This window comes from Macaca nemestrina, chromosome 11 (genome assembly GCF_043159975.1).
Source record: "Macaca nemestrina isolate mMacNem1 chromosome 11, mMacNem.hap1, whole genome shotgun sequence".
Lineage (NCBI taxonomy): Eukaryota > Metazoa > Chordata > Mammalia > Primates > Cercopithecidae > Macaca > Macaca nemestrina.
The window spans coordinates 56959569-56985945 of record NC_092135.1 but is presented as its reverse complement, the minus strand read 5'-3'; the positions used below and the strand labels follow the sequence as shown (position 1 = coordinate 56985945).

Below are 26377 nucleotides of genomic sequence, written 5' to 3'. Positions count from 1 at the left end.
TCACCCTGATGTCTGGTGAGGAAGAGTGTGAACTGCTTCCCAGGTTGCAAAGTGGTTTGAAGGTTATGCATGAGGCTTTGGAAAAGAGGGGCCAAGTTACTGTTTACCTTCTCATTAAGACCCAGGGGCAACTACAAAGAGATGAATTCTGCCAGCAGCTGAGAGCTTGGAAGTCGGTCTTTCCCCGGTGGAGTCTCTGAGAACACAGCCCCAGCCAATACCCAATTAGGAGCCTGGGAAGATCCTGAAGTAGAGAATCCAGCCAAACTGCCAAGAATTCTGATCTAGATAAAGACTGGTGGGAAGTCTGTTGTTTCTCATGTGTCTCTTTAGCCATCAACTGATGGGCAGATTCTCAAGGCAGGAGGATAATGCAATTCAGGACCGGTCATTGAGAGAACAGAGCTCACACAAAGCCTTCAAAAATCAGCCCTTTTCTGGAATTTTCTTCCAAATAAAAAAGTCATCTTGAATATTAAAGGTTAGAAATTCTCACTTAAGCTAAATGTGTGATGTCATGGCTGCTAGACCTGATGTCCATCGTCTTCACGGGTACCTCTCACTGTGTGTCACTCTATGTCAGGCTTTCTAGACAGCTCTGCGGGGCGCTAGGAGTCACCTGAAATGACTTGGGATGCTTGTTAAGAAAATCACATGCTGGGCTTTCGCCCTAGTGAATCAGAATGTCTAAGCCCAAGTACCCCAAGAGGCTCTTATCACTAGGCAATGAAAGAACAGAGATTTGGACCTTCTGGCTGTCAGTAGTCATGCTCTTATCCACTCAGCAACACTCCTGCCCACCACATCATTTGGAATGTGATGGAAACTTTTCTTTCACCAAATGATAGAGCAGCCTATACTATTTAAAAGGGAAGGGGGAGGACTCCATAAAGAATTAGGCAATATTTCAATCCACATACTTTTACCCGTAGACATAATCCAACTCCGCTGGAATTCTGTACTTTCTCTGCACCTGGGAGCACACCCAGCTCCTTCTTTGGGCCCACAATGGGGATGGAACAAACAGCTCTGAGGCTCTGAAGGACAGGCCTGCACTCCTGCCAGGAGGTGAGGCTCTGTGGCTTTCTCCTAGAGTGAGCTATCTAATAAGCTCTCCACACCACCATTTGGCTTGTTAGGAAACAATTTAGGAGCATTTGGAAACAAATCTGTGCAAGAGAAATGGAAGTCACTATATACCAGGTACACAACAGAAACATAACCTGGAAATTCATTTTAAATACTCTTGCTGGCATCTATTTAAAAACAACTTGTAATTTAAAGTCTCAGATTCCTAACACTAGTCCAGTCAAGCGGAAAACTGAAAAGCAGCATTACTGATTTAGTCTCACAAGTAACAAACTCAGATCTTCACCAGGATGTGCCCAGGCTTCTCACTGTAAAGACCAATGGAAATGACTTGATAGCCTGCATTTGTATGGTAACATGAGTAAACCCCATGAGGCTGAGTTTTACCCTCATTCTATATAGGGCAGGGCAGGCCACTCCTGCCTTCTCTGCTGAGCCGCCTTTGATTCGTGTGACAATGGGGATAAAAGTTCATGCCTAGCTCACTGTGCGCAGGTCACAGGAAGATCACATTGGTGAGATGTGTGAGATTCGGCAAGCCAGAAAACACCTTACTTAGGTACTTCCACCTGACATTCATCTGATGCACAGTAACTGCTGGTCTAATTCAAAATAATCAGTTAACAGGATTGCTTTAAAAAATAAAATCTTATGCTTCCAGCAAAGTTTTGCTACTCATTTAGAAAGTTCAAGGAGCTCTAAACTTCAAATGCCTGTGATAAAATAAAAATAGGACTACATACATCATAGTCATTCTTAAGACAATTAGGCCAAAATAGGGCTAAAACATCAAGCAAGCTGCCCCAGACTACAAGCAGTGGCATTATAATTACCTGTTTCTCCCCACAATGTGTCGGTGCCATTGACTTCTACTTCATGTTCCTTCTCCATCCCCAGCAAGCACTGGACCACCTGTCAGAAGTGCCAAGGTGATTTAATGAGTTCTCATAGCAAGAGGTGCTTATGATATAGCCCATGTATCAAAGGAGAGAGTGTGTTGTTTTTTAACCATTATCTCACGCTACACAAGGAGAGAAAAATATAATGAAAACTGTTTTGAAGCATAATTCATATGCTATTCACACTTTCAGTTGAAGAATAATTAAAAAAAAATCTCTGAATTTCAGCAACATGGTTCAGGATTACTAGGTACTCAGAATTCTAATGAATTCCAACATGACCCAAATATGCCAGCCTCATCAACAAAGGACACGGCAGATCACACCAAGTGCAGTTTCTGCATAAATCACAAGATAGTGAATCAATTTTTCACAAGGAAGGAAAACAAGGCAATATACCTTTTTCAAAATTTTTACAAAGTATGGTTCAAATACATTTTCTACTGGTAGCAGTATTCTTTTTCCCTTATGAGACTCTTCCTGTCAAAGGGTAGGTCAGGTCACAGGTATGGAGGCAGGAATCCTGGCTTGCAGGGAGATGAAGCATCTGTGCCCTGGACCTGAGCCAGAGTTCACCCTGAGCAACAGCAGCAAGCAATGGGAGAACATGACAAAGCCATCTTCCAGTCTCCTAGCCCACACCCTTTGTGGTAGGCTGAATAATGGCCCCCAAAGATGTCTACATCCCAATCCCCAAAGCCTGCGAATGTGACCTTACAGGGCAAGAAGGAATTGCAGATGTGATTATGAACCTTGAAACGGGGCGATTATCTCAAATCATCAAGGTCTATATCTGATACACATCTGATCTAATAAATCACAACCATCCTCTTAAGAGGGACAGGAGGAGTCCAGGTCAGAGGACAGAGGAAATGAGATGACAGAGGCTAAGATGAAAGTAAGGCACTCTGGAGATGGAGGAAGGGTACACGAGCTAAAAAATACAGGTGGCTTCAAGAAGTGAGAAAAAGCAAGGAGACAGGTTCTCCCCTAGAGACTTCAGAAGGAAGGCTGGCCTCCCAATAGTGTGATTTTAGACTTCTGACCTCCAGAATTCTAAGAGTAAGTGTGTGCTACTTTAAGCCACTAAGTTTACATCCATTTGTAATAACAGCATTAGGAAACTAACAAACCATCCAAGTCTTGTGGTGAACAAACCCTGCTTTTTTCACCCTACGGGCTGTGCTGAGGTGGTTTTCGCTCAGCATTTCCTCCCAACAAGCTTTAAAACAAGGGGGTTTGCACGGGTTAAGACAAAGGTCATTCCTAGGCATTCATGGTCCTTCCAATGACGACTTTTCACACTTAAAAAAAGGAAAACATCTATATTTTCATATGTGTGTTTAACACTCTCTCTCTGTGTGTGTATATATATGTGTGTGTGTGTTTAATGTTTTAAATGCCAGAAATTAGCCAGCCACTATTTCATGCTTGTGTGTGTGTCCGCCCATGAGTTTTGAATGCCAAAGTCAGCCAGCCAGCTTCGCACTCAAATTTACTAAAGTCATTTTGGAAAAAGAATCTTACCAAATACTGGCACCTCTAATTGCCTGAAGATAATTCAGAGTGAGAAATACACAGGAGGGCGCGAGCAAAATGTTATTAAATTCACAGATAAAGAAAGCCAAGACACACAGGTCAGGAGGTTGACAATTAAATCTTCAAACTGAGGAATACCAACATCTGTCAGAAATAAATGCTCTATTTAACTACCGCATGGAGTTTTCATTCAGTGGAGGAGCTGTAAATGACAAGCATTCTTGCGTGCTATCAAAGCATTAAAGTTCTATTTTTAAAAATCCTTCAAATACTCAGGAACGATTTTAGAATCAGGATTCTATGTGATTATTTTTAAATGAACACAAGGACAGAAGAATGAATCAAAGGGGAAAAAATGTAAAACAGCAGGTCTAGAGGGCAGAGCAGGGAAGGGGGAGAGACATGAGCAAGAGCTGAGAGTTAATGTCATCAAAAGGCTTCCCACAGAAGAACAAGCCTGCCTGTCCCCATGACATGTGCACAGGAGTGTGCACTGTCACTCATGGGAAGAATGCGATGCCCGTAGAAGACCTTCTACTGCAGGTGGTCAATGCCAACTGCTAGTTCTTGGAATCCTCATTCTTTCAGTCCTTCGGTGTGTCAACTGACTTGCTGAGCTACAGCTTCTAGTTTCCCAGTGGGGAAACCCCTGCCCCACTCACCGAGCTGTGGCCCATGCTGGCGGCTGCGGTCAGTGCCTGCTGCAGGGCGTGGTTCTTCCTCAGGGCGCCTGGCTGGGGAGGACCTGGCGACCACTCACAGGTCAGCAGGTACTGGAGAATGTCACCATGGCCCCGTAGGGCACTGTGGACAAGCGCACACTGGCCCTTCTTATCCAAGTGGTCCACCTGGGGGCAGGAGTGGGGGAAGGTTATGGCTGAGCACTACTTTCCCTCTGAGCATGCGGATACACCATAAGCTGTTGTAAGTGTAAAGCACAGCTGGGATCTGTAAATGGAGGTGCAGTGATGTGCAGCAGTAACGTACCCACCGCAAAGGCTTAGCCACACATTGCCCTTCTCCATGAACTGAAGTTTATGCATGTCCCAAATGTTGGATTTGAGAGAAAAAAAATAAAGCTCCCATAGCTGTTATAAGCCTAACTGTGTGTAAACCCCACTCCCTGTAAGCATACATGGGGTTCACATTCTGACTTGTCTTTCTGGAGAACATAGAACCTTAGTCTGGATTACTTCCAGACAGTAATGAATGTACCATTCCAGGCCTCAGGTTCCCTTTGCAAGACTCGGTCACAAAACTCTCTCCTTAATCCCATGTCCTTGCAGCAAACTACACAAAGCTCCTAACTCTCTTGTGAGTATGTATGGAGACACACACTAAACCCTCGGACAAAGCCCTGTACTTCCTGACTTTGGTAGCTTGGGTGGGGCATTCTAAGTCTGCTGTGACAAGCTATAATTTGGGGGAGAAAAGCCGCTCTCTGGTCACTGAGCCAGGGGATCCAAAGAAAGAGAGGGATGTGGAAAATCAGCTGAGTGTGGAAGGGCAGGAAAAGAGTCCAAGTGGCATCTGATTGGGAAGGAGGCCTTATGCAGGTCGGTGGCCTGGGCATGCTGGCAAGTAAAGGGAGGGTGGCCACAAAGTCAGGGCAGGCCAGCTAGGCAGAAAAAGTGAGTGAGTGCCATACACCTCCTCAAGGCCCCAAAGCAGTGGCAGCCCTTCATGCCCTGTCTAAACCCCAGAGTACTGGGCCTGGGAGTGGAGCCCAGGGCCTAGCCTTGCATGCCTGCCAAATCTGGGGATGCCCTGTACCCTCATTCAGAGGCTTTGCCAGAGCCCCCCAAAATAGCACTCAGCTTCCTACTCCAGAGCTTTCAGCTGTGATGGGGGGAGGCCTGCTGGCCTCAGAATAAAGTGTAAAGCACAGCTGGGATCCGTAAATGGAGGTGCAGTGATGTGCAGCAGTAACGTACCCACCCCAAAGGCTTAGCCACACATTTCCCTTCTCCATGAACTGAAGTTTATGTATGTCCCAAATGTTGGATTGGAGAGAAAAAAATAAAGCTCCCATAGCTGTTATAAGCCTATTTTTTTTGAACTTTAAATATCCTAATTAAAAGATAAAAGATAATTAGCAGTTTATCTCTATTGCTATTCAAAAGACACATTTCCCAAAAAATTGCTTCCAGTAAATCTAACATTTACTGTGAGCCCGATATCATTCTCATTCACCCTATTAAAGCTGACAGCTCCTGGCCAGACGTGGTGGCTCACATCTATAATCTCAACAGTTTGGGAGGCCAAGGCAGGCAGATCATGTGAGGTCAGGAGTTTGAGACCAGCCTGGCCAACATGGTGAACCCCATCTGTACTAAAAATACAAAAATTAACCAGGCATGGTGGTGTGTGCCTGTAGTCCCAGCTACTTGGAGGATGAAGCAGGAGAATCACTTAAACCTGGGAAGGGGAGGTTGCAGTGAGCTGAGCTCATGCCACTGCACTCCAGACTGAGCGACAGTGAGACTCTGTCAAAACAAAAAAGAAAGCTGACGACTCTAGAGTAACTTGTAGAGTAATACATACTTATTTCATATATGACTGAATGCTTACTCGACAGCCCTGTGGTAGGGACTGCTGTTATGCCCATTTTACAGATAAGAAGCCTGAGTCGTATATAGGCTCAATAACTTGCCCAATACCCTAGAGCTGGCAAGTGAACAGATGAAGATTCCAGGCAATCTAGTTCCTGCAGCTCAGGCACATGGCTTCTTCATGAGTTCATGGAATTCATCTTACTGTTTTAAAAGGACATAAAATGGGATAAGAAGAAGAAAGGGGAAAAAAGCAAACATTTAAAATATTTTAAACCAATCTCGGTGCTTTCTAGGTCAATAGTTGCAGGCTTTTTAAAGGCTGGCCCTCCTTATGTGGCTAGGATCCAGAGTCTCCCTGGAATTCTGCCTTCCCCTGGACAACATGAAGCAGAGTTGCTATGTATGAGCAAACACACCTCTCTTAGGCTGCCCCAGTCAGGCACATTACAAAGTGACCAATCCCGGGAGCCCGACCCTTTCTGTGTATGCTATAGTTTCAGAGACAAGAGAGTCTGGTCCAGCAGATAACAATTCTAGCAATGAGATGAAGCCATTTCCCTGCCCGAGCCCCAAAAGAGCAGGCTGCCGCTTACCCTCGCTCCCTTCTTGGTCAGCAGACACACCAGCTTCATGTGGCCGGCAGCTGCTGCGTAACAGAGGGCAGTCATGCCGTTCTCCGATGTTCCGTCCAGGCAGGCACCAAATTCCAGGAGCAGAGTGACAACTTCCTCGTGGCCAAGGTGAGACTGGACGCACAGGATTGGGGCATTATTTAACACTTCTGTCCTGTAGTTCACGTTGGCCCCTCCCAAAATCAGGAGACGGCTCACCTGTTGGACAAGGCCCCCCAACAAGACTGTCACATGTATGTCATCTAAACATTTACGGAAATGGGCAGTATTCTCAATTTTCAGTATCATTTTAATCCAGTGGTTCTCAAACTTGAATGTGCACCAGTATCACCTGGGAATACATTAACAATGCACATTCTCATTGGTGGGAATGTAAAATAGTGTAGCTTACTGGGAAACAGTAAGATGGTTCCTCAAAGATTAAAAATAGAACTACTGCCCCAGGCACGTGGCTGTAACCCCAGCTACTCAGGAAGCTGAGGTGGGAGGATTGCTTGGGGCCAGGAGTTTGAGGCTGTAGTGCACTATGATCATGCCTGTGAACAGCCTGCTGCCCTCTAGCCTGGGCAACACAGCAAGGCCCTGATCTGAAAATTTTAAAAAAAAATTTAATTAAAAAATTCAGTAGAGGACAGGTGCGGTGGCTCACGCCTGTAATTCCAGCACTTTGGGAGGCCAAGGTGGGCAGATCACGAGGTCAGGAGATCGAGACCATCTGGCTAACATGGTGAAACCCCATCTCTACTAAAAATACAAAAATTAGCTACACATAGTGGTGCACGCCTGCAATCTCAGCTACTTGGGAGGCTGAGGCAGGAGAATCGCTTGAACCTGGGAGGTGGAGGTTGCAGTGAGCTGAGATTGCACCACTGCACTCCAGCCTGGCAACAGAGTGAGGCTCAGTCTCAAAAACAAAAATAACAGCAAAAAATAACAATAGAATGGCCATGTGATCAGCCATCCCACTTCTGAGTATATATCCAAAAGAACTGAAAGCAGGATTTCAAAGACATATTTGCACACTCATGTTAATTGCAGCATTATTCACAACAGCCAAGAGGTAGATGCAACCTCAATGTTCATCAGTGGATGAAGAAAATGTGGTACATATACATACAATGGATTATTACTCAGTCTTACAAAGGGAGAAAATCCTGCCATATGTGAAAATATGGGTAAACCTTGGGGAAATGAGATAAGTGAAACAAGCCAGATGTAAAAGAACAAATACTGTGTGATACCACTTATGAGATATATACAGTAGTCAAATTCATAGACAGTAGAATGAAGGTTTCTGGGCCTGGCCACAGGGAGAAATGACAGTTGTTGCTTAAGGGATACAGAGTTTTAATTTTGCAATATGACAAGTACTGAAGATCTATCACACAACAATGTGAGTATTGTTAACACTACTGAATTGCACACTTAAAAATGGTTAAGATGGTAAATTTCCTTTTATGTGTTTTTTAACCACAATTAAAAATAAAAACTAAACAAATGGCCAGGCACGGTGGCTCACGCCTGTAATCCCAGCACTTTGAGAGGCTGAGGAGGGTGGATCACCTGCAGTTAGGAGGTCGAGACCAGCCTGGACAACATGGTGAAACCCCATCTCTACTAAAAATACAAAATTTAGCTGGCGTGGTGGCGCACGCCTGTATCCCAGATATTCAGGAGACTGACACAGGAGAATCGCTTGAACGCAGGAGGCGGAGGCTGCAGTGAGGTAAGATCACATCACTGCACTCCAGCCTGGGGAACAGAGCAAGACTCCGTCTCAAAAACAAAACAAAACAAAAACAAAAACACAAACACAAAAACAAAAAAAACTAAACAACTGCAATTTCTTGGGCCCCACCCTGATTTCTGATTCATTATATCTGGGTGGTACGTTTTTAACGAGTTCCCCGTTGATATTGACACTCTTGGTTTGGGGAACCACAATTTGAAAAATCACTGTTTAACTTCAACAAAACCAGGAAATTCATTTTCCTGGCAATGAAGTAATAACTGTGGCTGGGTACAGGGGCTCACAACTGTAATGCCAGTATTTTAGGAGGCTGAGGGAGGACTGCTTGAGCTCAGGAGTTTGAAACCAATCTGGGCAACATGGCAAGACCCCATCTTTATAAAAAATTTTTTAAAAAAGAAAAAAACAGTCATGGTGTTAATAGTGACATAAGGCCAAAAGTAAATACAAATACTTTATGGGGATGTGTTCCTAAAAGAAACAGAAAATATGGCAATGTCCACATGTGCCAGGATTGTCAGCAGCATAACACTGCTAGAAAATAATGTGCTGCTTCCACTAATTACTATATTCCCCAGTTAGTAATCTCCTTGGAGCTAGGTATTGGGAAAAGCTTTACATCTCCAGGTTTTAAAATAAAATCACTGAACATATGCAAATTTTAGGTATATTAATTTTCTTTCAGGTCTCCAGATCATTAGATAAAAATGATGCTCCTTTAACAGCTGTTAAGATGTCCAGTGGGTTTCCTTCAAAGGCTCACTTCAATGGTCCTGACCCACATCAATCACTGCCCTTGCCAAAGCCTGGCAGGTCCTCCACCTGCCCACTAAATGTGAAAACCACAGAGACTGTCATTTATTGACTAGAGACACATGGGGATCATTAAAAGATACAGAGAGACGACAAGGCATAAAAAATTCAGGATATTTCAGTGATACGTGTCCACAAGAGTAGCTGACAAACAGAATATTTACAAACAGATGGGTCTGGAAAATTATACTACCAGGTGGTAAAACCATAACTCACAATGGCATAGCGACAGGTTAGAACCCCAGGTGTCAAATTTGAAGATGTCTTGGCTACTGAAGCTTAGCCCTATGTGATTCAGGTCTCCAGCTTCCTCTCTGATCTTCTCTGCAGAATCCTTCCCTCACTGCAGCCACCTTGGACTCAGCATGTGCTGTGACGATGCCAGGCAAGGCCAGCCTCATGGCCTCTACCCCTTTTAGTTCCCTAACTGGAATGCCCATTCCATACATATAGATGCCACAGGATCACTTCCTGCAGGGTTCTGTTCCAGTGCCGGGACACAGGGGAGAAAGTACCCTGCCTCCATGTACACACCTGTGCATGCACCCGGGCCCTTTCTATCCCTCAGCATGCTCTGTTTTCCTGCTTAGTCCACTGCACCAGACTCTGGTTCTACAATACAGAAGTTCACAGAGAAGAAAAGCAAACAGAGCCCCTCCATGGATGGGGATGGCCTACACATCAGGTTCTTCACACTGCTGGGACTGCCACCTACATTTAAGAAAGAACAGGCCATTTGCAAGTGACAAGGAGGCCCTGAGGAGTCAGCCGACCACCTGACGACCACCCCGCTGTTTACCCCATCAGAGAGACCACTGTCTAGCCAGATCCAGGTGAGCACCAACCCAGCCTCTAGGGTCTCGTTGTCAACTTGTACTCGTGGAGGAACAGATGAGAGATCAGAAAGGGTGTCATGTCCTAACACTGCTGTTTCATGGGCAACTTCAGGCAAATGACCTAATTAATGCCCACCGAGCCTTCTTTACAGATCTATATAGGCTTGCTTTTTAAAATGCCACCAGACTCTGATCTAATTCAAAAGCATTTTAAGATTGCATTACACTACAACATTAATAAAAGTGTGGCCAGGCGTGGTGGCTCATGCCTATAATCCCAGCACTTTGGGAGACCAAGGTGTGTGGATCATCTGAGGTCAGGAGTTTGAGACCAGCCTGGCCAATATGGTGAAACCAAGTCTCTAAAATACAAAAATTAGCTGGTTGTGGTGGCACGCGCCTGTAATCTCAGCTACTCGGGAGGCTGAGGCAGGAGAATCACTTGAACCCAGGAGGCGAAGGTTGCAGTGAGCCAAGATCACGCCATTGTACTCCAGCCTTGGCAACAAGAGCAAAACTCCATCTCAAAAAAAAAAAAAATTTAAAATTAAATAATAAAAGTGTCTTTAAAATCCCTTTGAATAACTGTTAGTGTGGACAGAATCAGATTATGCTGAAGAAATACGTGAGGATTTTATTAAGGCCGATGAAACCAGTCCTCAGCAAGAGGAACACAGAAGATACACATGTCTGGACAATACGTGCAACGCCGCAAGGGGCACACCAGACTCTGATAGCCACAGGACGGGCAGGATCATTCGTAAATTCCCTGGATGATTCTGCCAGACAGTTACATTCTTTCCTCCCCCATCAACCCCATACCTTCTTGAGATCCATGAGCCTAAAAGATAAAGGATTAAGTGGTATGAGTTCTCAACCAGCCCCTAAACTAACCTACCGTGTGATTTTCAGAAAATTCCTCGACCTCTCTGTGCTTTAGGTGCCACCTAAGAAAACAGCAGCATGCCATCCTATTCTAACAGGTACTCTTTTGCTAATAATAGTGGAAGGTACACTTGGAGTGCCATGATGAATCCCTTACAAGAGTTTACCTGGAAGGCATGTGCTCAGGGCAGGTTTCCTAAAGATGTCATCAATTCACACGTCATCTGCTTCTGGGAAAAACATGTTCCTTTGTTGGCGTAAGGCTGTAGTTGTTTTTACCACTTAACCCTCCATCATCTTCCCCCAAACTATGGTTCTTAACCTTGATGCATGCTGAAACCACCTGGGAGCTTGAAAGTTTCCAATACCCTGGCCCCACTCTTGGAGATTCTGACTTAACTGGGGCTGGGGCTGTGGTACCCAGAGCTCCCAGGTGATTTTAGCTGGCAGCCAGGGCTGTAAACACATCAAGTGATAAAGGCACCTGCAGAGCAAGGGCTTGCTGAATGTCAGGAACCCTTCCAGCTGTGTGATTTTGGAACGTTATCAACTGCCCTCAGTTTTCTCATCTGAAAAAACGAGGATAAAAGTTTCACTTCACTTGGTGGTTATAAAGATTAAAAATCAATGTGTAAGCACCCATCAACTCTTCATTTACATCAGGTATAACTCCCAATGCAATCCCTCACGTTATGCACATGTACCCTAGAACTCAAAGTATATTAAAAAAAAAAAATCAATGTGTAAAAAAAGTATGTATATACATGTGCATCAGGCATTTAGCACAGCACTCAGCATCCTGTACATGCTAAATAAACATTAATCGATGTTATAATCAACCTTTCATGGAGTCTTCAGAAACGACAAGAACTCATGTCCCTGACCTCTGGAAGGCACAGGAGGGAGCTCTGCCCTCCTGTCCACATCACCCTGCATGCCCACCCTGGGTTGTTCACCAGCACAGAGCAGCAGGGACACCTCATGCCAAGTTGAGGGCAGAGGTAAGTCACCTGCAACCATCACATCCTCAAGGTAGGCAGCTCTTGTTAACAAGCACCAACCGACACATCCAGAAGTTCCCAGGTGCCCACAGCAGAACCAGTTTCCAGAGATGAGGCAAAGCACTAACAAGAATTCATGTAAACATAATAAATGCCAAGTATGTTCCCAGTAACTTTAACATCTCAGTAAGGTTTCTCATCACTCGAGACACAGTCTCTTTTGTGTCTCCACTTTATAGGTGAGAAAGCCAGGGCTCAGAGGGAGTAAGGCAGAGCTGAGTGCTAAGCACAAAGCTAATGATGGTCACAGAGCAGTCAGGCAGCAGAGGCAGCAGTCCTGGCTGAGAATGCACTGCGCTGAAGGAGCCCGTTTAAATAACTAATCCTATAGATTTTCCCCCAACAATATGGACATTTTCCCATCATGATCACAGAAGCTCTCCTTGGACAACACTCGGAAGTGGTGGTATCTCTCAACTTCTGGATTTAATGAAAACAGGAAGGGAGGTGGGGGTATGCAAGGCAATACCATCATGAGGATGAGAAGAGGTTTGGCCAGGGTTGTCATGGGGCTGCATCAACGTTCCCACTGAGTACACTGGAAGCTCACACAAGCACAGTTGTTTTTAAATGTGTCCTTTCCGACTATGATGCAGGATATGACTGGATCTCCCAGCCAAAGGAAGTTGGGCCAAAGGCCACGCCTAGCTCATGTTCTCCTCTCCTTTCTGTTGTCAGCTGAGAAAAGAATTGCAACCTAAATCCTCCTGAGGCCACAGCCTATGAGATGGTGCAACAAAACCACTGGCTGGATGGGACCCCAGTGGGCCAGCGGGGCCCAGGCTGGCTCATCCTGGCCTGGCCACAGGAGATGACATGGTTAGAGACTGCTGGCATGCCACTGCAACTAAAATCCATCTACCAAGTAATCATCCCAGAGCAAGTCACTTTAATCTACCAACGTGGCAAACTGCAATTATTGTTCAAAATGACATTCATTCTTGTACGACAACATTTAAGACACTCTAAAAAAAGTTCCTTAATTGCATGCATAATTTAAAATTACTGTAATTTGTTCAGGATCCTGTGAAAACCTTCCCCCCCACCTTGAAAGATACAAGAAACGGAAGGATAATGAAAAGACTTAAGATTCTATAACCACATTATAGAAATAATTTGGGGGATGGTGTAGATGTGACACTGGAGTTTTACAAAACGAAGTAAAAATGATTAACTCTTAAAATCACACATACATTAAAGAGGAAAGTTTATAATCCCAGGAGGGCCATGCTCATTACACTATTATGCTGTACCTTTAAATTTACTGTCTTAAAAACTTGTACTCAACAGATGAAACCCATTTACTTATCACTGTATTAAAATAAATTCTATGCCCAGAAATTCATTAAAGTATGAAAACAGATATTGCCATTTTTATTCTTGTCTTTCTTCCTTATGATTATAGAATTTCATTAGTTATGGAGAAGCAAAAAGATACACTCTTAGCTGAAATGAAAGATAAAACAATGTGAGTGATTCAGGAGGAAGACCTGGCTCACTAAACTGCCCCAGAGCTTCCACAGGCAGCCGGGCACATCAGGGCCTGCAGCTGAAAGGCCTGGACACTAACTGTCTTTGTGGCCTTAATAGGCCACTTGGCCTCTGTGTGCTTCAGATTCCCAGGCTACATGACATCAGGAAGAAAAATCTACCTTAAAAAGCTGAGTGGAACATCATGACATGACAGCCACTAACCAAGAAGTGAAGAAGCTCTTGGCTCCACAGAAGGCCATGCTGACATCCTTTCCATAGGCAGAAATATGTGTACATGAAACCTTGATGATTGTTTTTCTGTGTACTTATCTCTATGCATCGCGCATCAAGGCTTAATTTCCCATGAACTCTAAAGAGATGGTCCAGATTAGTAACCCAGGACACTTAAAAAACCCATTTTCCCTAGAAATCTCTCTGATCTTTGATCTCTTTTGTAAATTGCTTCCTTATCACATCTGCTGCGCAACAGTCACCACATGTGCCCAGAGCAGCCCTGACCACCCACATCTTTCTGCCAAAGAAAAGCTAAACTTCTGGGAGAATGAGTAATAGAGTGCCCAAGCCTGCATGATCAGGGAAGCACATCATTAGAAGCTCCTCTGCATCCTCTCACCGCCACCCAGGGCAGAGGGAAGCAGGGCTGTTGGAGGAACAGCCAGCAGCCGGCCAGGCCTGGGTCTCCGGGTCTCTGTGCAGAAGGTTGCTCACCTTCACGTTGGGAGTATAAAGATTCCTGAGAGAGGCCAGGGCGGCGGACAGCCCCTCGGTGCTATAGCCAATCCACAGGGCTTGGAGATGGCTTGAAGAAATTCCCGTCTTCTTACTGAGGCCCTGGAAACAATCAGAGACAGACCTGCCTGAGCATCTCGTTCCCACCTGCAGGGTCACTCTGAAAGTAGATCTGCCGCAGAGGGTGCAGATACCCGCAGAAGGCACAGGGTCTCACACAAAGAACGCCCGGACACGCGAGCTTTCACTACCTGAAACCAAGGGTCAAGGAACCAGCCTGTCTTCACTAGGTTAACTGTGTGCCTGGGGAGAAAGATGGCAGATGAGAGTTTCTCTTTTTTTGAGTCAGAGTCTTGCTGTGTCGCTCAGGCTGGAAGTGCAGTGGTGCAATCTCAGCTCACTTCAACCTCCACCTCTCAGGCTCAAGTGATTCTCATGCCTCAGCCTCTCAAGTACCTGGGATTACTGATACATGTCACCACTCCCAGCTAATTTTTTTATTTTTAGTAGAGACAAGGTTTTGCCATGTTGGAAGTAAATTAGAGGAAGAATAAATGACAGAATTAGAATATCACCATCTGAGCCCCGCAAGGTGATGCGTGCCTGTAGTTCCAGTTACTTGGGAGGCTGAGGTGAGAGGATTGCTTGAGCCCAGTGAGCTATGATCGCACCATTGCTTTCCAGCCTGGGCAAACAGAGCGAGACTTCATTTCAAAAAAATAAAAATAAAAAAATAAAAAAATCACCAGGTGTAACCGCGAATGAATAAGTCCAGGCAGTGACCAGAAATGACTGATGGCACCACAAAATGAGAAGCAAACACAAATGCTGTGCCTTCTGATATAAGAAACTTACAACTGGAACCTTGACATCCTAAAAAATGATCAATGTGATTAAGCCTGTGAAAACCCAGGGGAAAGAGGAACATGTTAAACTGCATCATGAAAAACAAGCACACAGTTAGAAAGTCCAGGTGGTATAAAATCACACAGGTCAAGGAACTCAGATTCTCAGACAAATCAATAACAAGGAAACAAAAAGTAATGAACAAAGTGGAGCCTTTAGATAAAAAGAAACTTATCAGAGATTTAAAGGTGGGAAGAAGTAAAACTTAACTCCAGCACTCAGATATACACTTGAGCAATCAACTATAGCAAGATGCAAGGAAATGCCCAGGCTGAGTCAGAACAGTGGTTACTTTTGGAGAGGGGAGGCAGGAGGAGGTTGCATTTGGGCTGAGGTGCGTGGAGTGTTTCTTGGATGGCTGACAGAGCTCTCTAAAATCTCCAAAGCAAAACCTCAAAATGACAACAAAGAAACCCTTCCCCAAGCTGGTGTGCATCTCACCTTGAAAATGTGTGCCTTCAGGATGTGGTGGCCGAGCTCCATGGTCTGCTGGCGGTTCAACTTGCCCTCCTGACGCGAGAACATGAATGCCAGGAGCGCGTGCCCATTCCTAGGGGAAGGAATACAAAGGCTCATAGCAGAAGAGCCCATTCCACCACACTGCAGACCCACTCTCAATTTACCACCCATTGCCTTAGTCATTGATTTATGTCTGTCACAAAGATGTAAACTCTGGGAGGCTAAGGGTCTCGTCTGAGTCATAATGCCTAGCAAAGTGCCCAGCACTTGGTGAATATTTAAATGTGTTTCTGGGATGCATGCATGAATAGACACAGAGCACAGAACCATCCCTGGGCCTGGCCTTCAGGTCCCCTCAGGATCACCACCCCTGGGGGTAGACAAAAGACAAGGCCTCACAGTGGGAAGGAGAGAAAAGCCAGGCCATGCTAGGTGACAGACAGCTCATGATCAGGAAAGCAGAGAATTCTAGGCTTGGATGGCACACAAGTCCTTGTGGTGAGAAGAAGGCTAAGGCCTCTAAGTGGGTTTGCAGTGGCTGGCACATGGTTGACATCCAACCAATAGCGCCCATTTCCCTTTTGTGAAGGTACCATCCTGCCCATTTCCCTTTTCTGAAAGGGCCATCCTGCCCATTTGCCCTCTATGTCCATAGGATTCACTGTCTTCCTGTGGACCCCATGCCTTTGTCGGAGCCAATTAATTTCTAAATGACACACAGAGTTGCTTATTCCAATAGCAGTGACTTCTATGCAATGTAAATTACTTTCATTTCTATCATCTTGTCAACTTTGAGCAGTTTGATTGCGGAAAAGCAGGTAGTTGTGGAGGGAAGAAAAGATAAACATTACATATATTTTAAAATATATGTGATGTTTCCAGGTATCAAGCTCTTACTCTATGCCAGATGCATCCTCCTACTAGTTGCTAATCTAGGATCAAAGGCACGCATTATTTAAAGTGCATTTGTCTATCCAGATGCATGCCTGCTTCTCAAATAGGTTATAAACCATGTTAGAGATGAGGAAATCAAGGCAGGTGGAGGCCAAGGAATCGGTTTTTATACTACAGGGGAGGGCATGACGTTTAAGCCCACACTGCCCACTGAGTCCCGTCCAATGTCTTGTAATGGCCTGAAGTTTTCCCATGAGCACATGCCCTGTCATCCCCTGGACACCTTCTACGTCCCAGATCTTGACCCTGGGATTCCCCTCCTCCCTTGTTCCCATGGAAACCGCTGTCGGCATCTCTCTAGTGCTCCAGGCCCCCAAGGTCTCCCCAGGTCCTACCCATGGACTGATCCCAGGATTCAATGTGGCCCAAATCATGTCAGTTGCGGGCTACTCTCCCAACCACAGGCTAAGTCCTCCTAAGTCTCCCAGCTGGCTGAGCTCTGTGGCCAGGCCAACTGTGTCCATCACAAAGACACACTAAGTATCACCTTATAGGGTAATGACAACACACCCCTTGGTGGCCGGGCCTAAGGTTTCCAGTGCTCCCAGCTGAGCACAGGGCATCCCACCTCTCTGAGGAGATAACTCCCCATGCCACTGTTCCCCACCTATGCTCCTGCAACCCTGCTCATCATTCCTCTCTGCCCTCTTGTTCTTGAAACCAAGCAATCCCCTTCTAAAATCATCTGCATTCATGATTCTGTTCATTTCCAAAGCTTCCAGGTATCAAGCTCTTACTCTATGCCAGATGCAGAAACTTAACTGAATTATCTTGATACATTTACCTGCACAATCCTATGACCCCCATATGCTTACATGAAGAAAGAGGCCTGAACAGGTAAAGCAACTTGTCCAAGACCACATGGTTAGATGACAGAGCAGAGATTTGAATTAAAGTTGGTCAGATAGGAGAGCCTGTGCTCTTAACCAGTAGAGCTTGAGTCCTCCTTCATTCATTCACAGCTACACCTTATCACTGGCACCACGTCTGACGGCAGGGATTTTATGGGGAACAATGCAAGGTGCTTCCTTGAGAAGCTCTAAGCGATGGGAGGGGACACGCAAACGAAACGCAAGTTAGCTAACTGGGTGCTGTGAACAGATTCCACAGGAACAAAGAGGAGGCAACCTGCCCCATCGCTCAGGTCCCATTCCCTCCTCCTCGCATTCCCAATTTCTCCTTCTTTATGGATCTTTCTCTGCACTATCTTTCCGTGATGTTTCCGACAATGTCCCAATCTCCTGTGTTATTAAAAAACAAACAAACAAAACCACCCGTCCCCTAAGCCCTTCCACCTCCCATCCCAAGATGCTGGCTCCCTCCTTTCTCTCCTCTCAACTCAATGGTCAGAGTCTCCTAAGGATCCAGGACCCTCCTCCCTCACTGAAAATCCAATGGCTTCCTCTTAACACTCATTTCCCTTCACCTCTTGGCAACACTTTACATCCGTAAGGTCCCTCCTTGAAACCCTCCTCCACGCCCTGGAAGCCCAGTGCTATCTTTTCACTAATGACATGAGCTTCCTCACTGAGTCACGCCAGACACCTCTCCGTCAGTGATGCTAGATCTTCAACCGTCAGTTTCTCCTCCAAACTGCCGACCCACCCTGCCCCTGGAACCTGTCTGCCTGGGACAGACGGCTATCTTGCAATCTCAACTGCTGACAACTAAAACCAGCCCTGTCCCTGCGAAACCTGCTGCATACCGCCTGCCTTTCTTACCCTTCTCCAGAGCAAAGCCACACCTAGTTTCTGACTCCTCTTCCTCTACTCTGCCCATGAGGCCAAGCCACAACAGCTACCTCATGTCAGCAAGGCCTGTCTCTATCCCCAGTCCCCCCCAAGACCCCACTCCTGACTGGTACAGTAGGCCCCACACACTCTGTGCCCTGCACACTCCTTCTGTTAGCTCTTTCCTCTCCTCTGTTCCATGAAAAAAGGTCAAGTCAACCTAGATTTGCTGTTGCAGAATGTGGCCTCCTCATTCTGATGCAAAGTCTTCAACAGCTCCTCCTGTCTTCAACAGCCTTGTTCTACCTACCTACTAACAACCTATTCACTCTCGAGTTAACAGAGAACAGAGCTAATAGGGGGCTGTTCTAGATGAGACTGCCTGTGCAACCAAAAAAAAAGGTGATGGATCTTAGAAACGGTCATCAGTGGCTTCTAGTGCCTACAGAGACACGAGGATGTCATGCACCTCCTGAGAGAGGTACTCACCACCACCTACTAAGTGTCTTTGTTTAAAAACATAGACTCTGAACAAGCTCTAAACTTCACTACCAATTTATAGGAAATAGGGGTGAGAGGAACACATGAAAAAACAACATGAGGACACAAAATTCAGACTATAGGAAACTATACAGGACGAACTACCCAGTTGCTCTTTTTAAACAAATAAATTGTGAGGAAAAAGAAAAAAAGATGAGAAGAGAAACTATAGATTAAAAGAGACAATCGAATGTATTTTATGGACTTTTCGGATTCTGATGTGAACATACTAAAAAATAGAAATTTGAGCATGGCTAAATGTTTAAGATTAATAAGAATTTGCATTAATATTTTAGGTGCAGTAATAGCATGGTTAAGTATGAAAATATCTCTAAGATGAATATTCAGTTATTTAAAGTAAAATATCATGCTTACAATTTAACATCAACAAAAAAAGGAAACATATGTAGCAAATATTGCAAAATGTAAATATGTTTAAGTCTAGGTGGATATGAATGAAAACTCAAACTATTTTTTTTTTTTTTGAGACAGAGTTTCGTTCTTGTTGCCCAAGCTGGGGTACAATGGCGCACTCCTTGGCTCACTGCAACCTTCGCCTGCTGGGTTCAAGCGATTCTCCTGCCTCAGTCTCCCAAGCAATTGGGATTACAGGTGCCTGCCACCAGACTCGGCTCTTTTTTTTTTTTTTTTTTTTAAAGAGACGGGGTTCACCATGTTGGCCAGGCTGGTCCTGATCTCAGGTGATCCACCCATCTCTGCCTCCCAAAGTGCTAGGATTACACACGTAAGCCACCACACCTGGCCAGACTCAAACTATTCTTTAACTTCTTAATTCTATTTCTGGAATGCTAACCTAGGGCATAATCAAAAATAAGAGGGAAGAAAGAAGAGACAGGAAGTAGTACGTCGCCTTAAGATCTTATTTAATAGCTACCAACACTCAGTGAGAAGACACTCATTTTTTATAGCTAAGGAAGGCAGGCATGGAGAATTAAAATATATTTCATGCACAGAAAAATACACAATCAATGGAGGATTTGAATCCAGATCTGTAAGGCACCAAGACATGACAGGTTGTTCTGTTTGTAAGTAATTTAGAAACAACTTAAAAATCCAACAAGGGTATAGTGAAGTACACGATAATTTGCCTCCTAGGAGGTTTGCACAACCATGGAAAATGAAAATGACACTTTTCTAAGGCTTCTAACAGCTTGGTAAAATGCCTGTGACGAGTAAAAACCCCGACAAGAATTCCAAGAGAAAAAGATGGTTGGTATATTATTTAAAATGCGGCAGAAATAAAAAGTGAACTGTTCTTGTCTGGGGGTTGAAATTTTCTCCCTTTATAATTACGGCAAAAATACATCAATTGGGAGTGGGGGAAGAAATGCTACCATTTTTCGAGGCCCAACCCACCATCACCATTTTTTAAAATCACCTCCCCAGGCCCCTCTACTGCCACTGGAAGCTTCTGCCTCTTGTGAGGTCCACAAGAAGTGTGCCTCCCTCTCGCATGTCACTTCCTGCCTCCCCTGCCCTGTGTAGGAAGCCCTGAGAGCAGGGTCCTCGTTCCAGGAATTCCTGTGTCTGCCACAGTACTTTGCACATAACTGCATATAACAAAAACTGTTGCTGAACTGAATCCAGTAGCTTCCTTCCAACATTGTTCTATATCCTCTCAATTGAATGAAACTCAAATACTACAGGGGTCTTGGGAAAATGCCAACAACTTGCACCACCCTAGGAGTGGGTGCTTCCTTAAATTCTGTACCCTTGGTGCCTCTCATGCCTCCACCTAGTCCAGGGTCCTGCCTCAGGGGATGTCCCCACAACTGCTTTTAAGAACACAGTGGCATTCAGGAGCCTATAGGCACCCACCCTAGCTCTGGCCTAGGCTACGTAACGTCAAGGCCCACCAATACCCAAAATGAAGTGAAGCTTAATGAAGACTACAGTCCAGCCACTTTAGCCTCCAACCCAGTAACAACCTACAGTCCTGATGGAGTCTTTCAATTTGTTTTTATGTCTCTACAAACCCAACTATAGCCAGTCTTCCTAGAAAATGACTGGACTTTCCCTAGAAAGTAATCTGACTTGGCTAGAAATGTCATAGCACACGTTTCACCTAGCTATTATGGTCTGGCTAAATAAGGAAACATTTAGCCAGACCATATGGATGTTAGTTTATTGCCCCAAACCAGGTTCAAAAGATAACAAACCTTCAACCAGCATTACTGAAGAAAATAATAAGAACCCCAACATGAACAGCAGCCAGGCCTATCAGATGGATGTTCAGTCAATATTCACAGGGAGGAAAGTGGCTGTGAGGCTCGCAGGGCTCACCAATGCTTGTTCGCCTCTTCATTCTGGATCCCAGCATCTGGTCAAATGCCTAAGGGGTCAGCTGAGCAGCCTGCCAGCTCTGTTACTAGAGCAGGGGGCAATTCTGGCTCACAGAGAGCAGAAGCCACTCAAGACAGCAGAGACACAGGCCAAAGCCAGGGCCAAGTGGAAGTTGGGGGCTTGCCATACATATATCTGAAAGCATCTGCACCCTCAAACTTTCTGACCTCTCACGCTATTACGAGGCCACACAGCAGACAGGCTTCCTTCCCCATTCCACTGTGATAACAGTGGCCCAGGCAGCAAGGAGAACTGCAACCCAGCCTGGTCCAGTCAGCCACACAGAGCTCACTGACGAAGGGTGAGGGGTGTGGAGCAAGGAGGCTAGATTGGATCATGGTGCTTCCTCTGGGCTCACAGATACACCTGATCCCTGGGACAAATCACTCCATGTTCAAGGAGTAGTGGGGGAGTGGAGGTGCTGAGGACCCATGACAGTTAGCAGACACACAGGGAACACCCTTTAGAGAAGCCCCCTGTTCCTGGGAGCTGATCTCACATGTTCCCATGCATGACCCTGCAGAAGCTGGGTGGGGGAGGGGACGGGGCTCCATGAGAGAATGGACAGCAAGGAAGGACCACATAGGCACCACCCAGTTTCCCTTTTATCCACATGTACCATCCATAAGGGAGTACTAGCAATTACAAGGCAGCTTCTGTATAGAGAATTCCCCATTGCCCATCCTTCTGCCAAAAAGGAGGAAAAATAAGAAAACAAAGCAGTAACACTGAATTAGTCGTTCTGGATTGCCTTTCCATTGAGACACGTGCATCACATTTAAATCCTTTCCCCAAGTGCACACGAGATTCCCTGCAAAGAGCTGACAGAAAGCGCCTGTCATACCTGGGCTCACACAGGAAGGCTGTGTTTTCCCCGTCTGCTCTCCAAACAAGCCACTCCCTGAAGGATGGGTGGCAGAACATGCGGGTTTTGTCTCGCCTCTTAATGAGGAAGCAGGAGAGGGCGTCCATCCTCTGCTGAAAGTCTTCCCATCCCTGCTCCCCCTGGATGTGGCCGGCATTAATAGCCTGAAAGATCTGCTCGTCTGTCATGGGGTGGAGGGATGCGAGGGCCACGTTGAGAATCGGAAGTGCCCTCTCAAAGGCGGACTGGGTCATGAACTTCATGTTGCACTGCAGCAAATAGAGCTCAGAAAGAGACACAGGCACCACCTTGTAGCTGGCGCTCTTAATGACCAAGTGGCCCCTCTGGAAGAGGTCCAGGGTGAGCTTGAGGTACAGGTAAGAGCCCAGGCTCCGCAGCACCAGGTGGCTGCTCACTTTTCCAATGAGCGTGGCATCAGCCTTGCCGTTCAGGGAGATGTTGCTGAGGATGTCCTGGCTGCTGTGCACCCTGTGCTGGACATAGGCGTGCAGGTCGCTGTGGATGTCTTTGTTGTCTGGGAAGTCATCTAAGGAAAGCTTGACAAACGGCAGTGCACTTATTATTTCCTGGGGGAAAAAAACAAAAACCCACAGTGTCACTCTACAGAGATTCCTTTTTTATTTTAGCAGCATTTTAAACCAGATTCACTAGTTTTCTTTCAAGGAGGATTTTCATGGATTACAGGGACTCATTGTTTTGTATTAAAACGTGTAATAGGATAAGGTGAAGATAAAAAGCTTATGTGAAAGAAATCCTAATGGGAGATGGAATCAGTAAATGCTCTCCCAAGGCCCTCATCTGAGGACCCTGAGCCTAGCGAGCAGAGTAAGAGCCCTGTGTAGACAGCGGCAACGAGGCCAGGGCCAGTAAGGGCAGTGAGACTCTGCAGGTGACTTGATACTCATAATCCTTACACTGTGCAACTGCTTATATAACAAGGACAAACACCAACCAACACTGTACATCTAAGAACATGGCCAGACACCAAGATAAAAGGCATCCTTCTTTATGCATCAAACACTGGGGCTATGTAACCCAACCAGGAAATCTGAGACGGTCCCTGGGCTGTCTCTCAACGATAGCACATCTTAACAAAGCTGCCTACTTTGGTGCAGCATGTTATTTTATTAATTGCTTTCTTAAAGCAAACTTTTAAATTGAAGTCTAACATATGAACATATGATTTGTGCACAAATCACAATTGCACAGTGTCACTAATTTTTGCTAAGTATACCTGTGTAACCAGCACCCAGAAACAAAACATACTCAGCTCCCAGAAGCCCCGTGTGCCCTTCCCATCTCTTCCCCATTCCAAAGATTAAGCACATCTGACGCCTAACAGCAAAGAGTTTTGCCTTTTTAAAAAGACTTCCCACTGTTGTTTCTGAAGTATTTAAATGCATGTGCTCATTTAATATAACAATATAGATAAAGAGGGCAGAATACAATCACTCCCATTTTACACGGATGCTATCTGAAGCTCTGAAAACTTACACAGCTGAGAAGAAGAGGAACATAAGGTTCCTGGTTCCCATGCTCTACTGATTGCGAAATTGTGCTTACTGTGTAAAAAAAGACTGAAAAATATACAAATTGAATGTCCAAAAAACACTCATCAAGTTCAACTGAGGTATAATTTCAGTTTTTATAATGAAAAAATTCCAAATGCTGTTTTTAAATAAATATCATAAAAGGGCAAAAATCAAAACCTAATGTCTAAAAGTCTTTACTGAAACACGATAGGTATAGAAGGAGTCAATGGTTAAGATACAATTTCAGGATTCAAGAGAAAGGAAGACGGAGGGGAAAAAATATCACCCTACCGCTTGCTGCAAATGTTACCTCATGTTTAAGTTTTACGAAAAAATAGACTTCTGAGAATAGGCCTTAAAAATCTTTCACCTTCAGCTGGGCACAGTGGCTCGCGCCTGTAATCCCAGCACTTTGGGAGGCTGAGGCGGGTGGATCACCTGATGTCAGGAGTTGGAGACCAGCCTGGCCAACATGGTGAAAATCCATCTCTACTAAAAATACAAAAATTAGCCAGGCGTGGTGGTGGCTGCCTGTAATCCCAGCTACTCGGGAGGCTGAGGCAGGAGAATCACTTGAACCCGGGAGGCAGATGCTGCAGTGAGCCAAGATCATGCCACTGTACTCCATCCTAGGCGACAGAGCAAGACTCTATCTCCAAAAAAAAAAAAAAAATCTTTCACCTTCATTTTTCCCTTCAAAAAAACACAAAGCCCCACAGCAAACCCATGCAAATAACTACCAGCAGGAGTAGGTTTAAACTCTGGCAGGCCTCTTGGCCCCACACACTCCATGACGGTAACCAGGGCTAGATGCCACCATTTGAAAATGTGCAATTCGATGCCAACAGGAAACTTACCTGACATCTTGATAAATATGCCTTGAGCTAAAAAGGTCAGAGTTTCACCCATGTGGGGCTCTCTGGACTAATTTTTCAAATTCTTAACATAGTTTCTAATTCAAGCAGCTGAATGGTTTACAACAGTTTTATGTTATTAATATTTATCACTGTAAAATTGGAATATAGGGACTTGGAGAAAGATTTGAGAATTCTTTGTTACCTGAAAATTTGCTCTTACAGTCACAATCAACTTCAACCAGGCAGGAAATTTAGAAATAATTTTGGTAATAAATGAAGAAAGTGTATCTCCATAATCAGGTTTATGAAACTCAGCTTCATTTAAGCCATCTATCAAAATAATGTATTCTTCTTCAGGAATTTTCTGCTCTACAGGATAAAATAATTTTTTCAAATTAAGAAATTATACATTTTTCTAAGACAGCAACACCCAGTGTATTTTAGTGCCCAGTTTAATGTTAGAAACTAAAAAGGTTTACATATGGCACAAGAAACAGTTTTCACAGAAGCATATTTTCTATTAAATTTATAGTGAAAACTGGAGCACAGAGCCAAAAGAAAACCAATTCTCACAAAACAAACATATTGCATGACATACGTTAGCAGAATCTCACTCATGTATATAATACAGTTAGCTCTTCATAAACCATTGTCACTGGGGTGAGCTACACAAAGATAATGAACACATAACAGACTTCCAATCCAGAAAGGTCACTAGGTCCCCCATGAGAGCTCCTTAGTGGATTCCAGGGAAGGGAAACTGACATCCTCGCTGCCCCCAACCCAGGGCAAAGTGCCTGGCCCAAGCCACACAACCACAGTGTGAGAGCTCCACACTACTGACTCCTCCAACAGGGCTCTTCTCCGCGAGCCAGAATCTGGTTTTCTATTTATTAGTGCTGATTTTCTGCCCAGGAAATAGAGAAGAAATGATGACATATCTGTTTTCTATCCCTCTAGCACCTTCCAGCAGAGGGGCCATGTGGGCAGATAAACAAGCTCAAAAGGTGAGGAGGTGAGGGGAGAGAAGATGGGAAACTGAAGGGACCATCAGGTCACTGATACCTTGTTGGGGACAAAAAATTAAAATGGAAACCTTTAGAAGTCACTTTAAGGTTTCAATTCAACTGAGCAGAGGCCCTGACAAATATATATTCTGGAAAATTCCTCCAAATAATCCACTTATTCCCTCAGATACTTAGGAGTGCAAAATACGCAACAGTCTTCTGTGGTGCAAGTCATCTAAATAGCCCACAGTTACAAACTACTTTGGAACCGCTCAGTCATCACATTCATTCTTATCAGGGTGCTCCTTTTAACACTATACCACAGGGGTGGTGTAGGAGGGACCTCATGGGGCTGGTTCTGAGAAAGAGGAGCGGATGGGCACTGACGCTTCCACATTCTCTCCCTGCTCCAGCTCACTTCTACCCCAGGGCCCCACTGACCACCTGCCTTCTGGGGACCACCTGTGTATGCTGTACCACTACTGAGAGGGGCTGTAGGTAGCTGCTATGAGGTACCATTTCTCAGGTTTGTGAGTGGCTCCAGCACTCCCCTCTTGAAAGCTGCCACCGGGTCCTGCACACAGGATCGGAGACTCAGCATGCTCTGTAGTTGGGGCTCCTTTATCAGAAGGTCTCTGTAGGCAGCCAGCTGATGGGACCGGCAGAGCAAAGCTGCGATGCTGTGCACAAATTCGGGCACCAGGCAAGTGTATGTGTTGTCAGCCTGGCAGTAGTGGTAGGCCACCACCTAGGGGGAAGCAGAACTGTCAGCGTCACCTCACCCTCTTCACACAGCTCCTTCTGCGATCTCAAACAGGAACACAACTCTGCTCGTCCGCTGATAACAAGATACATACCAT

General features: G+C 45.1%; 1 protein-coding gene across 10 annotated transcripts in view; it reads right to left on the bottom strand.

Moving 5' to 3' along the window:
* Positions 1-26377, bottom strand: part of LOC105493193 (tetratricopeptide repeat, ankyrin repeat and coiled-coil containing 1) — a 263922-nt gene that overhangs the window by 32004 nt on the left and 205541 nt on the right. For all 10 annotated transcript variants that reach the window (XM_071072815.1, XM_071072818.1, XM_071072811.1 and 7 more), the window contains 8 exons: positions 26034-26265; positions 24713-24879; positions 22080-22687; positions 15630-15738; positions 14262-14384; positions 6676-6912; positions 4190-4375; positions 1923-2001 (listed from right to left, as the gene is read on the bottom strand). In XM_071072815.1, coding sequence (XP_070928916.1) covers positions 1923-2001; positions 4190-4375; positions 6676-6912; positions 14262-14384; positions 15630-15738; positions 22080-22687; positions 24713-24879; positions 26034-26265 — 1741 coding nt within the window. The remainder of the gene's footprint in view (positions 1-1922; positions 2002-4189; positions 4376-6675; positions 6913-14261; positions 14385-15629; positions 15739-22079; positions 22688-24712; positions 24880-26033; positions 26266-26377) is intronic.